This window comes from Callospermophilus lateralis, chromosome 2 (assembly GCF_048772815.1).
Source record: "Callospermophilus lateralis isolate mCalLat2 chromosome 2, mCalLat2.hap1, whole genome shotgun sequence".
Lineage (NCBI taxonomy): Eukaryota > Metazoa > Chordata > Mammalia > Rodentia > Sciuridae > Callospermophilus > Callospermophilus lateralis.
Window position 1 is genome coordinate 61,785,511 of NC_135306.1, and position 23,274 is coordinate 61,808,784.

The 23,274-nt window shown below is 37.1% G+C and overlaps 2 protein-coding genes across 5 annotated transcripts in view; both read left to right on the top strand.

Annotated features, from left to right (window-relative positions):
* Nucleotides 1-2,683: 2,683 nt before the first annotated feature.
* Nucleotides 2,684-7,318, top strand: Ranbp6 (RAN binding protein 6). 2 transcript variants are annotated; one of them, XM_076845992.1, is made up of 2 exons: nucleotides 2,684-2,838; nucleotides 3,954-4,102. In XM_076845992.1, exons 1-2 carry the CDS (start codon nucleotides 2,703-2,705, stop codon nucleotides 4,022-4,024), a joined length of 207 nt encoding a protein of 68 aa, XP_076702107.1. In that variant the 5' UTR covers nucleotides 2,684-2,702; the 3' UTR covers nucleotides 4,025-4,102. The 2 variants fall into 2 exon arrangements, with proteins under 2 accessions (XP_076702107.1, XP_076702106.2); XM_076845991.2 differs by having other exon boundaries at nucleotides 2,684-7,318.
* Nucleotides 7,319-11,148: 3,830 nt separating this feature from the next.
* The window catches only part of Brd10 (bromodomain containing 10), an 85,881-nt gene continuing 73,755 nt past the window's right edge, over nucleotides 11,149-23,274 (top strand). For all 3 annotated transcript variants that reach the window (XM_076845993.2, XM_076845994.2, XM_076845995.2), the window contains exon 1: nucleotides 11,149-11,924. In XM_076845993.2, the coding sequence (XP_076702108.2) occupies nucleotides 11,338-11,924 (587 nt within the window). In that variant the 5' untranslated portion in view covers nucleotides 11,149-11,337. The remainder of the gene's footprint in view (nucleotides 11,925-23,274) is intronic.

Genomic DNA, 23,274 nt, shown 5'->3' on the forward strand with positions numbered 1-23,274 from the left:
ACAGTTTAGACTTTCAATAGTAACTGAACTAGGTTATTGGCCTTCTAAATGTCGCCAGTCTTCACACTTTAGTTTTTATATTCCTATCAAAGTAATCTTTCTAAAAGTTTTTTTTCATTTCATAGTCCCTGGTTAAAATCCTTAAATGGCTCCTTGTTACCTTTAGAAAAACTCCAAATTTCTTTGTATGGAGTAGAATACCTTTCATGATGATCTGATCTCCATTTAATTTCATATCTTCCCCATTGCTGCCTCCCGTGTCATACCCAGGATCTCTCAAGTCCCATACTCAATGCTCCAGAAATACTGAAACATGACAGATCCCTGACCACTCTATGCTCTAAGTCCTTTTCATTTCAATATGTTGTTTTCTCCACTTAAACCAACTTCTTTCTTGACAAATGAAGATTCATTCTATTCAAAAATCACCTCTGATCACCTCTTCTGGAAAGTTTTACCTGACCTCCTCCACATCCAGAGTACATTAGCTGCCTCCACTATTCCATGGGTTCCTTGGTAGACTTATTACCACAGTGATCCCTACACTATGGGACACTATCTCTCATGAGCTTTCTCATGTGTGCAATCTCTACCCCTGGCATCGAGCAGCATGCTTGAGTATACCCTCAATAAGGTTTGCACACAACAATTTTCAAACATTTTCCCAAAGTCCTTGTACTAATATCTAAACTCCTAACAAAAATATAACTGAGTTCCCTATTGTCCCACATCTATATTGGTATTATCATATATTTTCATTTAAAATATTGTGGTGCACCTATGGTGACATCTCATTGTGATTTTTAATAAATCCATAATATGTTGATGGATGTAGTGTTAAGAGAATCCTTTTTTTCTCACAAAATTCATTAATATTTTCTAAAACAGCAAATTCAAAGGATTTAAGGTAAGCTTTTTTTTAAGGAACAGTAAAATAAAAAAGTGAGAAATGTCTCATCTAAATTAGTATTATACATAGTTTACCAACATTATAAATCTGTGTAAGGTTTACTATGAATGTGGCAACATGCTAATACAGTACTGTTGTCAAGATCTTGGAATCAGAACCAGAATAGATCTCATCAATGGTTCTCAAATTTGGGTATTCTAGAAAACCAATGTGCTTGCATTGAAGTCCCAAAAATTTTGATTTGGTAGTCTAGATGTTGGGCTCTAATGTCTATATTTTAATAAGTATCCCAAGTGATTTTGATGCAGTCTACAGAATGAGAACTACATCACAAAGTAGTTTATGAGACTACCTACTTCATCTGTCATCTGATTAATGTGAGAACAATAATTTTTCTATTTTTGTGTGTACATGTAGCAGCAATTTACAAAATTAAAAATAAGCCTATTTGGAGAAGTTTAAGACAGACTTTGCATTAATTCAGGGCCTTTAATGATGTTGTAAAACTTGGAGCAATATGGGAAGCACTATAGAACATTGGTGTCACTTTCCAAAGAGGTGAAGTTGAAACTCAGATGTATCATCATAGGCAAATCCCCAAACCTCCCTGAGTTTCCGCTTCTTATCTAAAATTAGTATTATACCTATCCTTCCAACCTTCTAAATTTGTATAAGGTTCAAAATGAGTGTGGCTACCTTCTAAAACACAGTACAACCTGATTTTTGTTAAGCTGATCATTGTGCTTTCAATTGACACATCTGCCTGCATTAAAGAAACAGTCTCAGGGACATTTGTTTCTTGAAGTAAACTCTGCAGCTTCCTACTGAAGTGTAGTTGGGATTCTAATCACTGAACCCCCTTAATGTTACAGTTTAGACACCATGTAAGGAAAATCTTGAGTGGCATGATAAGAAAACAAAATTAATTTAGAGAAAAGACCAGGGTTCAAGTGTTCTGATTATCAGTCCAGATCACTTTCCACCATACTTTACTCATTTGTCTCTCCCTTCTTTATTACAGTTCACAAGCCAAGTAATTCTGGTACACAATCAACGTTGAGCACTACTTTAGACTGCATTAGATGTGGTAGTGGAGCAGAAATCATTATTGTCATTTTTCTACCCATCATTATTTTGTAAACGACTTCGTTAGTATTCATATACCATAAAATTCACCAATTTAATTGCACGACTCTTATATAATTTTAGTATAATTATAGAATTGTGCAACCATTATCACAATGATCGAACACTTTCATCACTCACAAAGAAACTCCCCATCTGACAACAGTCATGCTCCGTTCTTCCCTCCTCCCAGCTTTATAGCAACCATTAATGTCTGCCTGTACAGATTTGCTTACTCGAGACCTTTCATATACAGGGACTCATACTGTATGTGGTCTTTCGTGATTAGCTTCTTAGCATGTTCTAAAGATGCACTTATTTTAGAATTTTCAGAGTAACACCAATATAGTTTATAAATTTAAAAATCACTCTTAATCCCTTTCCAATATAATCAATAGTGTCATTTTCTTCTTTCTCTTCCTTTTCCCCCCATCCCCGAAGGTGCACTTTTACCAGATCAGAAAACAAATGGAGGATGCCCTTTACCTGAACCCTGCTTTCACCTCTGTGAAACCAAGTCTTGCCTTCCTCCAAAAGCTCCTAGAGCGCCCAGGCCGGGGAGGGAGAAGCGCCCCCGCCCATCCCTGCTGGCGCTTCTTTTACGTCACTGCTTGGAGCCACAGACCCCATCCCTTCTTCCCGGTAGCCGTAGCTTTGACAGGGCGCGATGGCGGCGGCCGGGTCTGCAGGGGTGCCGGCGATCGTGTCGGAAAAGCAAGAGTTCTACCAGCTTCTGAAGAACCTGATCAATCCAAGCTGCATGGTGCGGAGGCAAGCAGAGGAAATCTATGAAAATATTCCAGGTCTGTGTAAGACTACATTCCTCTTAGATGCCGTCAGAAATAGAAGAGCAGGTTATGAGGTGAGACAAATGGCTGCCGCACTGCTACGCCGGCTTTTGTCCTCTGGGTTTGAGGAGGTTTACCCAAATCTGCCTTCTGATGTTCAGAGAGATGTCAAGATTGAACTGATACTGGCTGTTAAGTTAGAAACACATGCTAGCATGAGGAAAAAGCTCTGTGATATTTTTGCGGTGCTGGCCAGGAATTTGATAGATGAGGATGGCACTAACCATTGGCCAGAAGGTCTGAAGTTCCTTATTGATTCGATCTACTCTAAAAATGTGGTTCTGTGGGAAGTTGCACTTCACGTCTTCTGGCACTTTCCTGGAATTTTTGGGAACCAAGATCGGCACGATTTGGATATCATCAAAAGGTTGTTGGATCAGTGTATTCAAGATCAAGAACATCCAGCAATCAGGACATTATCTGCTAGAGCTGCAGCTGCATTTGTACTTGCTAATGAGAATAATATTGCTCTTTTCAAAGACTTTGCAGACTTGCTTCCTGGAATCTTACAAGCTGTCAATGATTCATGCTACCAGGATGATGATTCAGTGCTAGAATCCCTTGTTGAGATTGCTGATACAGTACCTAAGTATTTGGGTCCTTATTTAGAAGATACTCTACAGTTGAGCCTGAAGTTATGTGGAGATTCTAGACTTAGTAACCTGCAACGCCAGCTGGCCCTTGAAGTAATAGTGACCTTGTCTGAAACTGCAACTCCAATGTTGAAAAAACATACAAATATTATTGCACAGGCAGTTCCTCATATATTGGCAATGATGGTTGATCTACAGGATGATGAGGACTGGGTAAATGCTGATGAAATGGAAGAAGATGATTTTGACAGCAATGCAGTTGCTGCTGAGAGTGCTCTAGACAGACTGGCTTGTGGGCTTGGTGGAAAAGTTGTTTTACCAATGACCAAGGAGCATATTATGCAAATGCTTCAGAGCCCTGACTGGAAATATCGACATGCTGGATTAATGGCCTTATCTGCCATTGGAGAAGGTTGCCATCAGCAAATGGAACCAATTCTAGATGAAACTGTTAACTCTGTTTTACTTTTTCTTCAGGATCCTCATCCAAGGGTGAGGGCTGCAGCCTGTACTACACTTGGACAAATGGCTACAGATTTTGCACCTAGTTTCCAAAAGAAATTCCATGAAACAGTGATTGCAGCTTTGTTGCGTACGATGGAAAATCAAGGTAATCAGCGTGTACAATCTCATGCAGCTTCTGCTCTTATTATTTTTATTGAAGATTGCCCCAAGTCATTGCTAGTTCTCTATTTGGATAGTATGGTGAAAAATCTTCATTCTATCTTGGTGATTAAACTTCAAGAGTTGATTCGGAATGGAACTAAGTTGGCCTTGGAACAGCTTGTGACAACCATTGCCTCAGTTGCAGATACAATAGAAGAAAAATTTATTCCATATTATGACATATTTATGCCCTCACTAAAGCATATTGTTGAGCTTGCTGTTCAGAAGGAACTCAAGCTTCTGAGAGGAAAAACTATTGAGTGCATTAGCCATGTTGGTCTTGCTGTTGGGAAGGAAAAATTTATGCAAGATGCATCAAATGTGATGCAGCTATTGTTGAAGACACAATTAGACTTGAATAATATGGAAGATGATGACCCTCAGACCTCTTACATGGTTTCAGCTTGGGCTAGAATGTGTAAAATTCTTGGAAAAGATTTCCAACAGTACCTTCCACTGGTTATTGAGCCTCTTATTAAGACTGCTTCAGCTAAACCTGATGTCGCTCTCTTAGACACACAAGATGTAGAGAATATGAGTGATGATGATGGATGGCAATTTGTAAATCTTGGAGACCAGCAAAGTTTTGGAATTAAAACTTCAGGACTTGAAGCAAAAGCAACTGCTTGCCAGATGTTGGTTTACTATGCTAAGGAGTTAAGAGAAGGATTTGTGGAGTATACAGAACAAGTTGTGAAATTAATGGTTCCCTTACTGAAATTTTATTTCCATGACAATGTTCGAGTGGCAGCTGCAGAGTCCATGCCTTTTCTCCTGGAATGTTCAAGAATTCGTGGTCCAGAGTATCTTTCACAGATGTGGCAGTTCATATGTGACCCCTTAATCAAGGCTATAGGAACTGAACCTGATACTGATGTACTCTCAGAAATAATGAATTCTTTTGCAAAGTCCATTGAGGTAATGGGAGATGGTTGCCTCAATGATGAACACTTGGAAGAACTGGGAGGAATACTGAAAGCAAAACTTGAAGGACATTTTAAAAACCAAGAATTACGACAGGTTAAAAGACAAGAAGAAAACTATGACCAACAGGTTGAGATGTCTCTGCAAGATGAGGATGAATGTGATGTTTATATTCTGACCAAAGTATCAGATATTTTGCACTCATTATTTAGTACTTATAAAGAAAAGATTTTACCATGGTTTGAACAGCTACTTCCATTAATTGTAAATCTAATATGTTCAAGTAGACCATGGCCAGACAGACAGTGGGGATTATGCATATTTGATGATATCATAGAGCACTGCAGCCCAACCTCATTTAAATATGTAGAATATTTTCGGTGGCCAATGCTACTAAATATGCGAGATAACAACCCTGAAGTCAGGCAAGCTGCTGCTTATGGCCTGGGTGTTATGGCACAGTTTGGTGGAGATGATTATCGTTCTCTATGTTCAGAAGCTGTTCCACTACTGGTAAAAGTTATTAAGTGTGCAAATTCCAAAACTAAAAAAAATGTCATTGCGACAGAGAACTGTATCTCAGCAATAGGGAAGATTTTGAAGTTTAAGCCTAACTGTGTAAATGTAGATGAAGTTCTTCCACACTGGTTATCATGGCTTCCACTGCATGAAGATAAAGAGGAAGCGATTCAGACTTTGAGTTTTCTCTGTGACTTAATTGAAAGTAACCACCCAGTTGTAGTTGGTCCAAATAATTCTAATCTCCCCAAAATAATTAGTATAATTGCAGAAGGAAAAATTAATGAGACTATTAGCTATGAAGATCCTTGTGCCAAACGCCTTGCTAATGTTGTTCGTCAGGTACAAACATCTGAAGAATTATGGTTAGAATGTATATCACAACTTGATAATGAACAGCAGGAAGCCTTACAGGAATTGCTAAATTTTGCTTGAAGCACTTTAATATTACTTACATATCATCTATCTATCTATCATAAAAGTAACTATAAATAAATATTGTGAGTGAATTCCGTTATAAAATGAGAAAACTTCTCTCCCTGCTAAGCAGTTTATATTTCTTCCCCATGTTTCTCCAAGATTAGTTAATGTTCAAGCCTTCTGTTCACCTTGCATGTTTTATCTCTTAAACATAGACCTTGGTGATAACCTATGCTTCCAGTTGTCTTAGAATGTTTGTCACCTTTTCCCTATTTGGTGTGAAGTAGAGAGATTGTTACTATTTGTCTGAACAATTGATGCTGGGCAATTGCTATACTTGGTGCCAAGATGTCATGGTGATTGTCACAAGATGCTAAGAGCTTACAAAGATAAGCTAGGAGAATTTCCAGGACAAACATCTTTAGACTCGAGGATGATAGATATAGTGACAGGCTTATTCCTCCTTGATAGTACTCCTGGTTTTTATGTAATGGTAGTTTGCTGGAACTAAGCAAGAGTTTTAAGATATTGCAATGGATGTGGAAGTTTTCTCTATAGTGTATGTGAACTTTTTAAATAATGTAAAGACTCTTGAGAATTGGGCAGGACATACCAATATTCTAGTTCCCAAAGTGTTCTGCTGAAAGTTATGAGAACTTTTAAATCTCCTAACCAACATGGTTTGCATTTTTTAAAGTTATCCAGAACTCCAAGAATCATGGTTACAGAAAAGGGAGTCCTGGTACATCTAACATTGGTAGTATGTAATATTCTAATAGTATTTGACAAATAGTAAGTAATCAATATTTATGGGAGTCTGTCAGTGTTATGTGTTTCAATAGAGTATTGCTTTGTGTATGTATTACATTTTCCCCCCTGCAAAGCAGCTCAATAAGAAGAGAAGCCTGAATTCAGAATGGGGCTTAAATAGATTTCTATTTCAAATACCCCTAACAGATTCTTTTAGTAGCACTGAAGGATGTTCTGTTATGAAAGCAAAACAACTTAGTTTTATCTTTAAACATTAAAAAGAAAACAGCTTTGAGACTGGTCATTTATCAGTATGTGTGTATTATAAGAAAACAGTTGTATAAATCTAGGGTTAATTATGTTAATTGGAATGTCAGTCTTTAATGTTGAGCTTTTGTAGGGTAGAAAAAAAAGCTTTCTATTCAACAAATTTTCAACCCAAAACTTAAAAACAAATACATTTATTGTGATTTCCTGGGGCTATTGTGAGTACTGTGTGTGTAAAGTGTTTAGCAAATATTTAGGACCTAGTAAACGCTCAATAAATCATCACTGTTACTGCCCTTGTTTGTACTTCTACTGTGTTTTTTTTTTTTTTTTTTTAAATACCTTGGAATTCCTTTTATATTGGAATTTTCCCAGTTCATTCCCTACCAATTCAGATGGACAAGCAATCTAGGTCACTCTAGACAGATATATAAAGTTGTCTTACACATACAGTTCCTCTCTATTCCATACAATTACTTATTAATGAGGGGAGAGGAAAAAGTTAAAGACATTACATTTAGTATGGTCATAATTTAATTTAAATAAAGCCAGTGTTGTGGTGCACACCTATAATCCCGGCAACTCGGGAAGCTGAAGCAGGAGGATCATGAGTTCAAAGTCAACCTCAGTAACTTATTAAGGACCTAAGCAACTTAGAAAGATCCTGTCTCTAAATAAAATATAAAAAGGGCTGGGGATAGGGCTCAGTGGTTAAGTACCCCTGGGTTTAATCCCAGTACCAAAAAATTAATTAATTAAATAAAAGTATAGATGAATAAATTTAAAATTCTACTGAAGTTTTAGTAGAGGTTTTCTCTGGAGAGTGGGACTAAGTGACAAGTCTTCTCACTTATGTATATTTTCTAACTTATCTATAATCAATATATTTATTATGTAATAAAGTATTATTGTATTTAAGTTCAAGGGCCTGATCCTACTTTCATAATAGCTAGGATTACTATCAAGTTGGCTTCTGCATGAACTAGAGTAAGCTTGGTTCTACTCACCCACACGTCTTTCTCTTTTATATACTTTAAGAAAGCCTTGGTCAATATTTCTGGCAATTCCCTATACTCTTGTGCATGAGGAATTAGAAATTCTGCCAAATGACTTGTATTTTGGCATTTGAAGTTTTTGAAGTATGATTTGAATACTACACCTAGATTTGAATTTAGGCAAATATTTTCTTAACCTAAGTGTTAGTTTTCTCATTTATAAAATGAGGATAATGCCTAGCTTATAAGATCATTTTAAGAATTAAAGGAGATAATGACTGAAGTGCTTAGTGGCACAGGATTCAAAAAATAGTAGCCATTATCTGAGTTATGAAATATGATTGGTTGCTAAAAAGGAGGAAGGGATATTTGCTTTGGTAGGGCAGGCTCCAAATTTGGGGGCTTTGTGGAAGGAAATGAGGAATGTCCAGTTGGACATATGTTAGTTTGCTAGTTGCTTAAGTAGGTCTGGTCCCTACCCTTTTCCTCCTGCAAGCTGAAGTACGCGTCCAGCCTCTGAGGAATGTCTAATAAATTAATGTCTGATTCAATAAGAGGAGACCCTGAATACCAGATGAGTTTGTGTGCAGAGGAGGAGAGTGTAAGTGCCCTAAAAACTTACATTTCACCATGTTACCTACAACTCATTTAACTTGCTGGACAAAAAAAAAAAAAAAAAATAGTTTTAAAATTTTATCAGTCCTTTAAACCTCACACAAGACTTAAAACAATCTCAAAGGTCAGACTGTCTCAACCATTTACTTCTATAATTTTACTTTAAAATACGTTATTTCTATAATTTTGTTTTTGTGCTTAAATAATTCCAAGTTTTAAGCAAGAGTTCTGTGTATTAGGTGTATCTTTCAGAAAATAGTAGTATCTGTGTATTAGGTATATGTCAGAAAATAGTAGTATCTGCTTTGGGGAATCATTAATTCCCCACACAGACTGATTTTAAACAACATTTAATCTAATGTAAATTAATGTAAATGATGCGTCCGCTTTCTAGTCATTTAAATAGAAATTTTAAACCGTATAATGAGATTGTAAAGTCACACCAATGACTATTTAATGCTGTACAGCTTAGATTTGAAATATTTCGAGATGGATTTTTAGCCTGGAGGATTATTTTTATTAGAGCATTATAGTTATACATAGTAGTGGGGTTCATTTTAATAAAATCATATACGCATGGAATTTTATTTCAATCAAATTTACCTTAGGCAATTTAGCGAGACCCTGTCTCAAATAGAAAATAAAAACGGATGGGGATGTGGCTGAGTGGTTAAGCCGCCCTGGGTTTAATCAATTAAAGAGGGACTTTTTCTCACCCTTATTCTCCTTACTCTACTGATTTTCCCTTGTTCCTGTATTTATTTGCTTGTTGTTTGTTTGTTTTGGTACTGGGGATCGAACTCGGACACTCAACCACTGAGCCACATCCCCAGCCCGATTTTGTATTTTTTTTTAGAGACAGAGTCTCACTGAGTTGCTAAGTACCTCGCCCATTGCTGAGGCTGGCTTTGAACTCGCGATCCTCCTAAACCGCTGGGATTACAGGTGTGCGCCACCCCGCCGGGCTCCTTTATTTATTTATGTTGGGTACCTTCTACATATACGTAAAGGTGAAATCCCTGCGATATATTCACGTATATATATGATTTGGTTAAAGTCAGTCCATATTTCCTCTCCTTTCCCAAACCTTCCTCCCTCTCCATCTCCCTCCTCTACTTCACTGATCTGTATTCCGCCCTCCCCCCCCTTTGGCTTGGGGGATTGAACCCAGGGCGGCTTAACCACTGAGCCACATCCCTATCCATTTTTATTTTCTATTTTGAGATAGGGTCTCGCTAAATTGCCTAAGGTAAATTGCTGAGGCTGACTTTAAACTCACAGTCCTCCTGCCTCAGCTTCCGATGCCCAGCTTCCTAGATCTTTTTCTTCTTCTTCAGGTTTCATTGCCTGCCTTCATTCTTAAGATGGGCTCGGCGGCAAACGCCTGCAATCCCAGCTACCCCGGAGCCTGAAGCAGGAGGACCCCCCCTCCCCCGCCCCAAACACAAGAATATAGAAAGGGCGGAGATTTTTTTAAATTTTAATGTAAAATTGGGATGTTTTCAAATATGAATTGGTGTTATGAACTAGTAACAGTAGTTTCAAGAGCTAGAATTGTATAAATCACCTCCTTTTCTCTTGCACGTGAAGTCAAGTCCTTTAATTTCCTTTGGATACTTTCCAACATTCTATTTTTTTAAAAAAGTGAGGGTAAAAAGGGGATGGAGGTTTTACAATGAAGAGGATTTCCACTTGGTGTTTTCTATTTCTTTTCTATTAACAAAGTTATATAGCAACTTTCTTTAGGATAAAATTTTAGCTTTTAGGTCTAACAAATATCTTGCAAAAGGAGCAACCTATCGGAATATTGGTTGGTCCCTTGGCGAATGCTGCTGCGCAGGCGCTCTGATTCCCCCCCATCGCGCCCCTTACGATCGTCGCAAGTGAATGACATACTTGCTCTGCGCCACAGCCCAGCTTCGGGGCCTGTAGCTGGGCTGAAGTCCTTACTTTCGCAGAGCGGGGCGGGACGCGAGGGGGCGGGGGGATTTTGTTCTACTACGCATGCGCACCCGGATGGCGACGGTGCCTCTTTCTTTGCCTCTTACCACAGCTCTCCCCGACCGGGGGGGCTGAGTGCCCTCCCCCTTCTCTCCCCGCCCCTCCCCTTTCCCCCTCCCCCCCGCCCAGCGGGGCTTCTAACTGACAGTTGTCGCCAGGCCCCGTCCGTGCGCCGCCTCCTCCTGCCCGGGTCCCCCACAGGTAGAGAGGGGCGGGAGGGGGTGTGAGGGAGAGGAGGAGCCGGAGCCGCCGCGGCCCAGTGCTGCGGCCCACTCCAGGGAGGCGAGAGGAGAACCCCCTTTACTCCTCGCCCCCTCCCAGTCCCCCGCCGGTCCGGGAGGGGGTGGGGCGCGGAGGCCGCGGCCGCCCGGCTGGGCCCGGCCGGTGGAGAGAGGGAGGGCGAGGCGCGGAGGGGTGAAGCCGGCGAGGGCCGCGCGCGCCACCGCCGGGGGGAGGGGAGAGGAGGGCACCTAGGCTCTCCTCTTCTCTCCCCCCTCCCCCGCGCGCCATGTAACCCCGCCCCGCCGGTGGCGAGCTTGAGACCCCCGCGCGCACGGATTCGAGCCGGCGGCTAGGGAGACGGAGGCTCGATGCGGCAGGGGCTACGCGGCGCGGCCGAGCCGTGAGGAAGCTGTCCAAGATCACGCGTCCCCCGGCGCCTCGAGTGGCCCTGTCGCACAATCTAGCTTGGGCCTGCCGGGGGCATGAGCGTGCCCGAGACGCCGGGTGAGATGGAGCCGGCGGGGGAGGAGGAGCGGCCGCCACCAGAGGCCGAGGAAGAGGAGGAGGAGGTGGCAGCGGCGGCCCCGGCCTCAGGGCCGGCGCGCCGGAGGAGTGCCTCCTCGCTGGAGGACGCGGACGAACAGGAGGCTGCAGCGGAGGCGATGGTGGTCTCGAGCGGTGGCTGCAAGGAACAGGAGCTGACCTACGAGCTGCAGCAAGGCTACCGAATCCTGGGCGAGTTCTTGCAGGAGAAGCACCGGGGCCTCACCGCCCCTTTCCTGAAGCCCTTGGGGGGCGTTGCCACCGGGGAGGAGGAGGTGGCAGAGGGGCAGCGAAGCGGGGGCCGGGGCAGTCGCACCTTCCTGCAGCACCCGGGACAGGGCTTGTGTCTGCTGAAGATGGAGGAGAAGTTCGTCAGCGGCCAGTACGCGGGCATCACCGAGTTTGTGGCGGACTTCAGGTTGATGCTGGAGACCTGTTACCGCCTGCACGGAGTGGACCACTGGATCTCCAAACAGGGCCAGAAGCTGGAGATGCTGCTGGAGCAAAAGTTGGCGCTTCTCTCTCGGTAAGCGAGCCCGGTCCCCGGTGGGATTGACAGACTGACACAAACACACCCTCACACGTGTCCGAGGATGGGCTGGGCCTGGGGCCGGGGGGCAGCTCTGATAGGTGCTGAGTCGGTGCCGGAGAACCCCAGGAGGAGGAGCAGCACTAGGCCAGGGCACGGAGGGTTGTGGTGGGTGTGGGCTGAAAGCAGCTTACACCCAAATGAAGGGAGGCTGAGAAGGGAGCCAAATTTCCCATGCCTAAAATTTTTATCGGAGCACATGGAGTTTGTAGACGCAAAGTGGAATGGTTCCTGTAAGAAGAAAGAACACGTGTAGGCGGAGGAAAAGCTTTTGTGGGATCAAAGTTGAACCCACAACTTTGACAGTTTTAGCAATGCATTATTTAATGGTTTTTAGGACGAAATCTCTTCAGAAAAACAATTTTGCCTCATATAGAAGGTGATTGTTTCGAACCACTAAAAGATAATTTTATCTTTTACTACCTATTTCAGCCACCGGAGATTTATAGTGTTACTAAATGGATAATGATTACTCTGCCATGCTCCTAATACTTTCCTTCTTTCATCTGAGCAAATAATTTTTGCAATAAGGGAATACATCAGTACAACGTTTTAATTAAGTTTAGACATTTGTGTGTGTGTGTGTCTTTTCCCTGCACCCAGGTCCTAGCTAATGCTAGCCAAACGCTATACTTCAGAGATACATCCCCAGCCCTTAGACTTTGGTTTTGGTTTGTTTTCCTGCCAGAACTCATGGGCAATTCAGATAGTTATGTGTTTTTGGTATACATCACCCATAATTCCAATTAATTTACTCAAGAAGAGGAAAATAAACACAGGTGCATACTAAAGTAAATGTATTGTTTTAAAATTGTTATATAGTTGATATAAACCAATTTAATTTAAATTCTTAAGCAATAGAAAAATAATTAAATGTTGTTAGAAATAATAGTTGAAGTGGATAGGTGTGTGTTTTCGAGCTGAGAGAACACAATGAAATCATTTAATCTTTTCATTTTTCTGATCTGTAAAACGGTTATAATAATGTTACCTATGTCATACAGTTGTTGTGAGGATTCAATGAGTTTAAAAATGGTCAGCCATAGAGCACTTTCCTGGCATATGAGAAGCACTGGGTTCGTTTCTCAGCACTGTGTATAAATAAAATAAAGGTCTATCAACAAATAAATTTTAAAAAATGTAAAGCCAACAGTGTTCGTCACACAGCCCAGTGTAAGAATTAGCCATAATAATAGTAGTGGTGGTGGTAGTTGAATGAAATGAGAATATACCTCATATCTGAACCTGGGCATTTTACTTGTACTTTTGTGGACTAGTTCCTCAAAAATTGTGGTAATATTTTGGTTCTTGATTTATAATTTTAATTTAAAATAATTGAGTCTTTGTTACTGGCCTCACATATTGCTATTTTCAAGACTGCTAGTGACTTATTACATTAAAATGTTAACAGTAATTTACACATTAGAGGAACTCTTTAAGAAGCCTCTTCTTAAGTTCTTTCATGAAGTAGAATTGTTTGGTAATAGAATAATTATTCACAAATTAGATTTGTAAATTACTTTTAATATTTTATTTAGTGATTTGATTCTTATGTAGTATGTTTGTTACTGTCTCAAGTGCATTTTGACTGTGATTCATAAGAAACAATCCATTTACATGTCATTATTTTTAAGCAGTAAAATACATTCAAATTAATGTCAAAAGATTTTAGACTTGGATGGAACCTTAAAGTTCTTCTTGTCTTTCTAGGTTTACAGTTTTGAAGCAAGGATTTAGAATAAGGCAAGAGAATAACTGAAGGGGCTAAGAAGTAGTATATAGATTTGACTGAATTATAGATGTTTTCAAAGCACTGCATGTTTAGCAAATCTTAGTCTTAAAAAAAGGGGAGGGTGACTGTTTCTCTTTTATATAAAGGTAAATTTTTAAATGTTTGAAATCATTCCCAGTGGCTAATGCTCAAACATATTTCCTCGTGATTTTACTAGTCTTCATAATTAGGAATTGAACTTATAACATTGCATAGTTGACATTCCTCAGGGAAGAATGATAGAAAAAATTCTTGTATTTATAGCAGAAAGTAATATGATGGTATGAAGTAGACAAAGTTCTAAATTCCTATATTTGTCTTGCACCTGTATTTGATGTGTGCAAACACTTTGTGAATAATAGGTTTGCTATATATCACACTTGGCATACTAAGAAATCATTTCTTTTTCATATTGGCCTAACATCTGAGTAATAACTATAAAAGTGTTTTAAGTGGGTACATCTTTGAGAAAAGTGTAGGTTACAATTATTTGGAATACAATTTAAATATGTAGATGTTCCAGAACGATATTGTATAGATTGTTCATGTGAATATGGTTTTTAGCAAACCGATGACTCATAAACCTTATTTGTAAATATCTTAAAGTGGTAGATGGTATTTTAATAATAAACCAGTGAATCACTCAGTTGTTATTATTTAAGTTTTCTTTTGTCTTCTGCTGTATATTTGTAAAACGCTAAATTTCAAGTTTTGGAGATAACTTTATAGCTTCTTAGTGAGCAATAAATGAGGTATACTAGGTAAAGAGCATGCCACACAATCATTAAGAGAGTAGCCCAGTGGTATTAGTACTGTGGACACGTTGTATATCTTGAGTCTCAATTACATCTATAAGAGGCTACATTAGTGAATTGTACAAATATTTAAATATTTGCTTAAATATTTGCTCAAAAGAATTCCATATTGAGCTAATGTGTGCATTGCTTTTTTCTAAAGTGACACTATATTTTGAAGGGCCCAACATATCTTTTTAAAATTTTAATATTAAAAATACAGTTGTTGACCACCCATTGCTAAAGATACTACTTTCTCTATTATATGACATAATTATTCTTGGAAAGTTACATTTTGAAGAGATTTCATTCATTTGTTTGAGGCAACTAAGAAACTGCAGTTAAATATGGAGAAAATCACCCAAGTGGAAAGGAATGGAAAATAATAGAAAGTCATGCACAGAGATTTGGAAAATGTCATATGTTAATAAGAATTTTTACCTCTTCCAAAATTGCTTTTAAGATGCGAATGTTTTTGAAAGCTTTAAGAATATTGCTGTAGCTGAGCCCTATGGCATATGCCTGTAATCCCAGCAGCATAGGAGGATCGCAGTTTCAAAGCCAGCCTCAGCAATTTAGCTGTTTCAAAATAAGAAATAAAAAGGGTCAGGGATGTGGCTCAGTAGTTAAGTGCTCCTGGGTGTGATTCCTGGTACAAAAGAAAAAAAAGAAAAAGAATATTGCCATATAGCCAAAAGATTTTTTTTCCTGGTTTTAAAAGGTTATAAAAGACACTAAAAGAACTGAATTAAAATTTTAATCTTGGTCATTTAAGATAATGTTTTGGTGAAAATAATCTTGAGTATCCTTGTTAAAAAATTTTTTTGATTTTTTTCAGTTAAGTTGTTGTTAAAAATGGTACATGTAGGGGCTAAAAGTTTGTTCTTAACATACAGCTGTATATTAGTTCATAATTGATTCTTAGTGGACAGAATATTTTTCCTGGGGATGACAATACAAAGCATTCTTATCAAGTCTTAAATTTTTTTAAAAATAGAGGTATCCATTTACATGGATACATTAACTGGATAAAAAGAATTCTGTACAGATTTGAATCTTCTAGTTAAATTTGCATTTTTATTGGCTTGCTTACACTCAATTAAGTTAAAAATTAATTGGGAATTTTAGCAAGAGGTTTATTTTTCCCAAGTAGTCTAATTCCTCCCAGCTCTCATTAAGAACTGTAATTCTGTCTCCTTTACATAAATCCTTAAAAATTGGGAACCTTTGTAAGTAGAAAATCTGGATTTGCCTCTTATTCAGAAGTAGAGAACTACATGATAATAAATTCCACTTAATAGCCATTCTTAAACACCAACAACAAAACAGTGTTTTTTAAAGAAGGTCCCGAAAATATTTAAGGGCAATGATGAAAGTAGAAGGGTTCAATTAATAAGCTATTTATTGAACACTTGCTTTTTAGGACTTAGGGGACAGTCCCTATTCCCAAAGGGCTTACAGGCTATTAGGAAGACACATATACAGGTTTGTAAAAGTTAATAAAATACATTGAGGCTGTGATTCTTGAACTTGATTCATTTTCAGACTACTTGATGTGATGGTACTATCTACACAGCACCCTGAAACATTGATATATCTAGATGTATCACAGAATTTTTTGCTAAAGGGTCCAAATGATTTAAAACAAATTATGGAAGGAATCCCTTAATCAAAGAGATCCCATCTAGTACCCCCCCCAAACACTATAAATTAGGGAAACACGTTCAAAGATCACTGTCGGATATTTTATAATCTTGGTTCAGCTTATGAAATGATTATGTTCCAGGGGAGCATAATCTTAGGTCTACTGTGATGAGCTATGTTATACAGTATTAGGAGAGTGTAGACAGGTGATAATTACTATGTGGATGGGAGGAGCTGAAATTAAAATTTTTTGTTATATTTTATTCAACAGGTTATAGTTTGGAGCTAGCTTTTGAAAGAATGGATAGAATATTGATAGGAAAAATTGAGAAGTTTATTGAACAATTATTTTAACTATTCTGTGCTGGATAATATGCAAAGCCCTAAATATAAAATGGTAAGCATGACCTTGTTCCTTACTTAAAGATAATAGGTGAATAGACACATACTCTTGAAGAAATAGAAGTAGGAGAGTACAGAGCATTCTGGAGGAATGGTTTATACCCAGTGTTTAGAGTATAGGATAAAGAGGACAAAGAGTGGCAAGTAAGTCTAGAAAAATAAGTTGGAGCTAATTATGGAGAACTTTGAATGCTTGTGTGGGAATTTGGATCTAGGCAGTATAAATTAATCACAGTTTTTGATTTAAGGGAGTGACAGGATGATCTTACTAGTATTTTGAGGTTCCAAGGCAGAAATGAAAGAAAGAAATCAGTTAAAAAGCTTTGAATTAATTCCATTAAGAGATAATAAGCAGTAGGAATAGAAAAGTGAATGAGGATACAAAATAGACTTTTTGTCAGCAGGTACTGTGGCAAACTGTTGGATATAGGATGTGAGGGGAAGATGATGTCCAGAGAAATTGGATCATTTGTGCCCAGGTAATTATGATGCTGAGGGAACATGATAGGGAGGCATTCATTTGAAGACATCTAACTGAGAGTTTTTAGAAAGGTACATATGGAGCTCAGCATAGTGATGAGAGCTAGAGATGTTTAATGAAGGATTAACCTGCAAAATGATGGTGGTTGAAGAAATGAGATTGCCCAGGACAGCATCTAATAAAGGGAACCAAAAGCAAAACATTTTATGAGATGTGTTTTCAAACTTGAAAGAAAAAGATGATTAGAATAATTATGATTAAACTATTTATAATGTACATTAAAAGCTAAACAGCTCAATTAGAAAAAGCAACTAATGAAGCTAAAAAGAGTTTATTCTGGTATAAGTAAAAGGTATTTGAAAGACTATAAACTTACAAACTTTATTAAAGGGTTTTATTCCATTTGAAAATACTAAAATATTTGAAAATATTAAATAACAATTTAGATTGCATATAAAATTAAAATATCTTAATAAAGTTTAATGCATTTTGACTTGTCTGTTTCTCATTGTATTTGTACCCTTGGATTTATTTTTACATTGCAGCAAAAAAATTATGGGGGGTGTTCATGTTGTACTTCAGCTTTCAAACCATCTTTAGGTTATCTCCATAAAATTAGCTTTGCCTAGAACAAATAATAGTCATTTTCATTTCCCAAGAACTTGCATAATATTATGAATCTTTAAAATTCATATTACCTGAGGGCTTGTTTTTTGTTTTAATGAGGAAAGACTAATAAGCCCCAATGAAAATATTATGTATCACCCAAACCTTTCATTATATTGGGTTCCACCTGGGACCTATGAATGAAACTATTAATCATGCTTAAAAATCAGGATAGTAAGTATGTACACTTTGATTAAAAATACTAAGGAAAACCAACAGACTAGTAATAGTGGTTAGTGGTTGTTGCTAAGTAGAAAGATAAGGGGCAGTTTTCATTTTCTTGTAACTTTTCTATATGTGTATCCTAGATTTTCTACAATAAGCATATCACTTTTATAGTAAAATAAGATTTTTTCATTGAAAGGAAGTTAATATTTACAATTTTGAATAAACTGTATAGTTAAAAATTGGCTTAAAACTATGTATCTCTGAGCCTGTGAGGTAGTGCACTCATATGTAACTAGGTAGTGGACCATAGATGATTTTTAATTTTTCTTTCCACTCTAATGTTTATTTTTTTCTGCAGTGATCATGTATTGCTGTTATTTTTATAATCCATTCAAAATATAAGATACACAGGTTTTCTAGGTGTGGTTCTAAGGACTTGGAATAGCTAGTACTAAGAAATCACCCCAAATGTTAGTATTTAAGTATTAAGTATTAAGTTGCTATTAAGTATTAAGTATTAAGCTTTTGAGTACAACCATCTGAAAGTACCTTCAGACAAAACACTCTTCTGATAGCATCTTTTGTGTCTTTTTAAATGTCATTTTGTCTTAGAATTCACATCTGTTAATATCTGTGTACATATCCCACTAAAAGATAGAAAAGGTTAGGATATACAGAAGACAAGCTAGTAGTTTGAGATAACACTGCTTGACCATATAAACCTCTTGCTATTCTGGGTACTTTATGTAGTTCTTCTGTGAGAGTTTGTCCAAAGTATAGCTCCCTCCTTTAGATACATCTCTTGCTAGATATAAATTTTATTTCAAATGATAACACCCCAATTTATAGTAACAGTTTTAATTTACCAAAGTTTTTAAAAGATGAGCAGTTTTTTAAAGAAATTGCAATTTAGCACAGTACACTGACTTTTATGGTAATGCACATTCTCAGTCTTTTGAGATAGATAATCAAATAAAATCTCTTCCACAAAATACATGCTCAGGTAGAATATTTTTTCCCTTTGGCATTTCATATTTTTTGTTTTTAAAACTGCTTTTCAGTGTCAGTGGTAATTTGTCTAGCAGTAAGGGATTCCAAAACAGTAAAGGATTCCAAAATTTGCCTAAGTGATTCCTAGAGAGTTCAGGGGTTTCCCTCATCTTTGTTCTAAAAATAAAAACAGACTCCATTTTATGTGGAAAAAATAGACCATCTGAAAAGCTTTACATAGAAACATTTTCCGTAAAAGCAATTATAAATATAGATTGTTTCCATGTTGGTCCACAAACAAAATTTTTGATATATCTGATTTTTAAAATTTGAAGATATTAAAAATAATCAATAAACAAAATAGTATCCCTCTTATTGGTAATTACCTATCCCCTTTAACCTCTTTTGTTTGTCTTCATGACTTTTATTGTAACTAAGTATGTACTATACTATTATGTAATTAATATTAAACTACCTAGATAATTTTTATGCATAATAAAGTTTTGAAGACTGGTGCTTCAGGGTATAGTACCTGTTTAATGTATGATTTTACTTTACAATTTAGTTTTTTTTATTGAAGTATATCTGTAGCACTACTTTTATGATTGTTAGCACTTATTAAGTTTGTGTTTTGGGTTATAGTTGGAATGGTGGGAGAGAAATGAGAAGCAGATATCTTCTTGTGGAAGAGAGCTTTAAGTAACTGGTAAATAGTGAGGGATGGTGTTTTGAAGGGTATTAAGTTAGGAGATGTGATATGAGGTGTCCATTTTATCATTCAGAAAAAGCATGAAGCCCCTAAAATCATGAGTTTGGCATAGGCTATTACACAAAGCATTCTTTGGTTTTACATTGTTCAAAACATTTTATTTATTAGAGATTTTTGAACATATATAAAAGCAAAACAGAATATTTGAACTTTCCTGCATCCTTTACCTAGTCTCCAACAATATTTATGACCAGTTTTGCCCGGTCTACTCTTTCTGTATATTTCCCCTGTTCGGTATAATTTTGAAGCAAATCACTGATAGCAAATGATTCTGTAAATGCTTTGGATTACAACTCTCAGAGATAAGTACATTTTCATTTTTAATATGACTAGAACAACATGTTATTTTTATTAATAACATATATACAGTCAGTGAACATTTCTGATTATTTCAAAATTTGCATTTTTTTTTTTTTGGTGATGCTGGGGATTGAACCCGGGGCCTTGTGCATGCTCTACCAACCGAGCTATATCCCCAGCCCCTCAGAAATTGTATTTTTAAAATATATTTCTAATCACAATTTCTAAGGCCACATATCATGATTGGTTATGTCTTTTAATCTTTCTCTGTCTCTTTTTTCCTATCCCTCCTCTCACTACTATCCACCCTCTTCTTACAGCAAAATCATGTTGAAGAAACCAGGTTGTTATCTGAAGTTTCCTATAGTCTTAGATTCCGCTGATAGAATTCTGTTTGGTTGTCCTCTGTTTTTCCTATCAATTGATTTGGTTCTAGGAAATTCACCAAATTCAGGATCAGTTTTTGGAGGCAGAGTGGTGGGCAGGACTATTTCTTTAGGTAATGTTGTATTCATCCATCAGGCTTTGGTTTTACATTTTAAATCAATTATTAGATCTAACATGATGAATGTGGAACCAGAGCTTAAAGTAACTGGTAAATAGAGGGATGGTGTTTTTAAGGATGTAATTTTTCTAAATGCGATAAAATGAAAGGTAATGAATGAATGGTGACTTATATATATATATAATGGTGACTTATATATACTTTATTTTTATGTGGTGCTGAGGATCGAACCCAGTGCCTCACACATGCTAGGTGAGCGCTCTACCACTGAGCCACAACTCCAGCTCTTCATTTATTTTATACAGTTAAAATTCAACTGTTGGACTATATGGCAAATAATCTTTTCATAGTTTCATCGTCTGGTGGAGTTTAGAACATGAAAGTAATTTTCATGGCAGGCTATTTTATTTTTAATTTGAGAAAATGATTTTAATTTAGAGTTATATCAAAACATTAATTCTAAGAGTAAATCCTGTTACACAGAGGTGATAGGTGATAGGTTAAAAAACGTTAAAAAAAAAAATAATAAAAGGGAGCCTTAGCTTAAACTCAAAGACACTGGGCCCTGCCGCAGCCTGGCTGGGCAAAATAACCGGGAGGTGACAAGCAACTTGAAGGTTGAAACGTGAACTGCTTTATTGCAGGGCAACAGCGGTATATATAATCAACTGATTACACACAGCTTGATTCAATTAGTATCATCTAGATACAGCAATCAGCCAATAAGGAATCTCCATCATCTCCTGGCAAACTGCCAGGCGCCATCTTAACTTGGTTGTGGCCCTCAACAGGGCCCTATGTTTTTAATCCATTTAAACTTATTTGTATGATCTTACATATTTGCTGTGAGTAATAATACTACTTTCTATTTGCCTCTTTTGATTTTGGGGAATAATTAAAGAGGTTCAGGTTTAACTGTCATAGTAATGCTTTTGCACATTATCAGGCAAAGTATTTCTTTTTTCTTATTTCTGTACTGGGAATTGAACCCAGGTGTGATTTACCACTGAGCTACATACTCAGTCTTTATTTTTATTTATTTATTTATCTTTTGAGACAGGGTCTCACTAAGTTGCTGAGGTTGGCCTCAAACTTGAGATTTCCCCTGCGTCAGCCTCCTGAGTTTCTGAGATAACTTATCCGGCAAAGTATTATATTTATTGACCTCAGAGCCGTTTGGATGATTTTTAAATTTTGTGTTTCTCTTTTATAGTTCAGTATGAGTTCCAAGCCTATATAGGTCTTTAAGGTGTTCATCTATGACCATTTCTCCACTCAAATATAGTACACAGTAGTGTGTGTATGTGTGCATGTATGCATTTTTTAATTTTTTAAGAGAGAAGATACAAAGAGTTAATAGGTTATCAGAAAGTCAGACTCAGAAAAAATAAGAACCAAAGGTTTAGACCACAGATTTAACAAATGTCCAGTAAGTCATGATGATGTGTGGTTACAGTGGAGAAAATTCAATTTAACTAACCGAAGAAAAAAAATAGGCCTTTAAGAGAAATAACAGAATGTGAATAGTATCTGAAGATAAATATTCTTATATTGTGTCCAAGATTGTACTATGAACTGTTTAGAAAGAGAGTTTAATTCTGACCTTTAAATGATAGTTTTGTTCTGCATTAAGTTGAAGGAAAAAAAATTTAGAAACAGCCCTCTTCTTATTCTAGGACTCTGAAAGAGTGACTACAATGTTTTATATTGTAGACATCATACCTTTGTGAGTAAAGTGAGTTTATTTCTTGTTTTGCCAGTGACACTTATATATTGAATAAGATATTGGTTTTCTCTAGAATTTCATTCATTGGTCATTAACTTCATAATATACAGAACAATTTCACAACATTTGAAATGTTCTCTTTTCTACTTAGGAAGCCCCTTTACTTTTTCTTCCTACATGTAGGTAAATTCTAATCATTGTTTGAGGTCCAGCTCAAATATCATCTCTTCAGTACAGTCTGATAGAGAATGAATTGCTCCCCGCCCCCCACTCTGTACTCTATGATTCTTTATTTTGCATCTGTTTATAGCACTTAAAAACAAAACACAAAATATTATATTAAGGATCAGTCTGTCTATCTGGATTAGAATTTCTATAAAGGCAAACGATATGTCTTATTCATTGCATTTTTTAGGGTTTGTGGCATATACAACATGAAATAGTATTGCCATATTAAGCCCACATTCCTGCTTGTTGTTCATGACAAAACAGAGTTGTTATCTCCTCAGGAAAAATTCTTTGCCCATCTCTGCTATATTCCTCTGTTTTTATGGAACCCACCATTTGAGTGCATATTTGTTTTGAAGTTTTAAAAAATGACAATGAAGTTGTCTGTTTACCTCTTTACCTTGCTACATTTTAAGATTTTCTCAGACATTTTTGTATATGTAGAAACTGTAGTGCAAAGGAGTTCAATAGATATTTCTTGAGTTGAGTAGAGATATCATATTCTCCCTTAAAGGAGAATGTGTTCAAAAGCATAATAGATAGTAGATGGTTAATGTGGTATGATAGATACGGCTCTTACATTTAACATATTTATAATGCTTATTATCTGATACACACTAGAGGGGAATTCAAAGATGAATATAGAAAGACAAGAGTTGATATGAAGTTGATATTTTGGTTATTCTGGCAACAAGAATAGCATATTTAAAAGTGCAAAGAGAAAATAGCCTGTATATAATTATACTACTGGATAGTTAGGGAATAGTCAACAGTTAGTTTGGCTAGAGTGTAGTTTAATATAGAAAAGTATTAGGAGAGCCTAATATGCTGTGCTAATAGTCT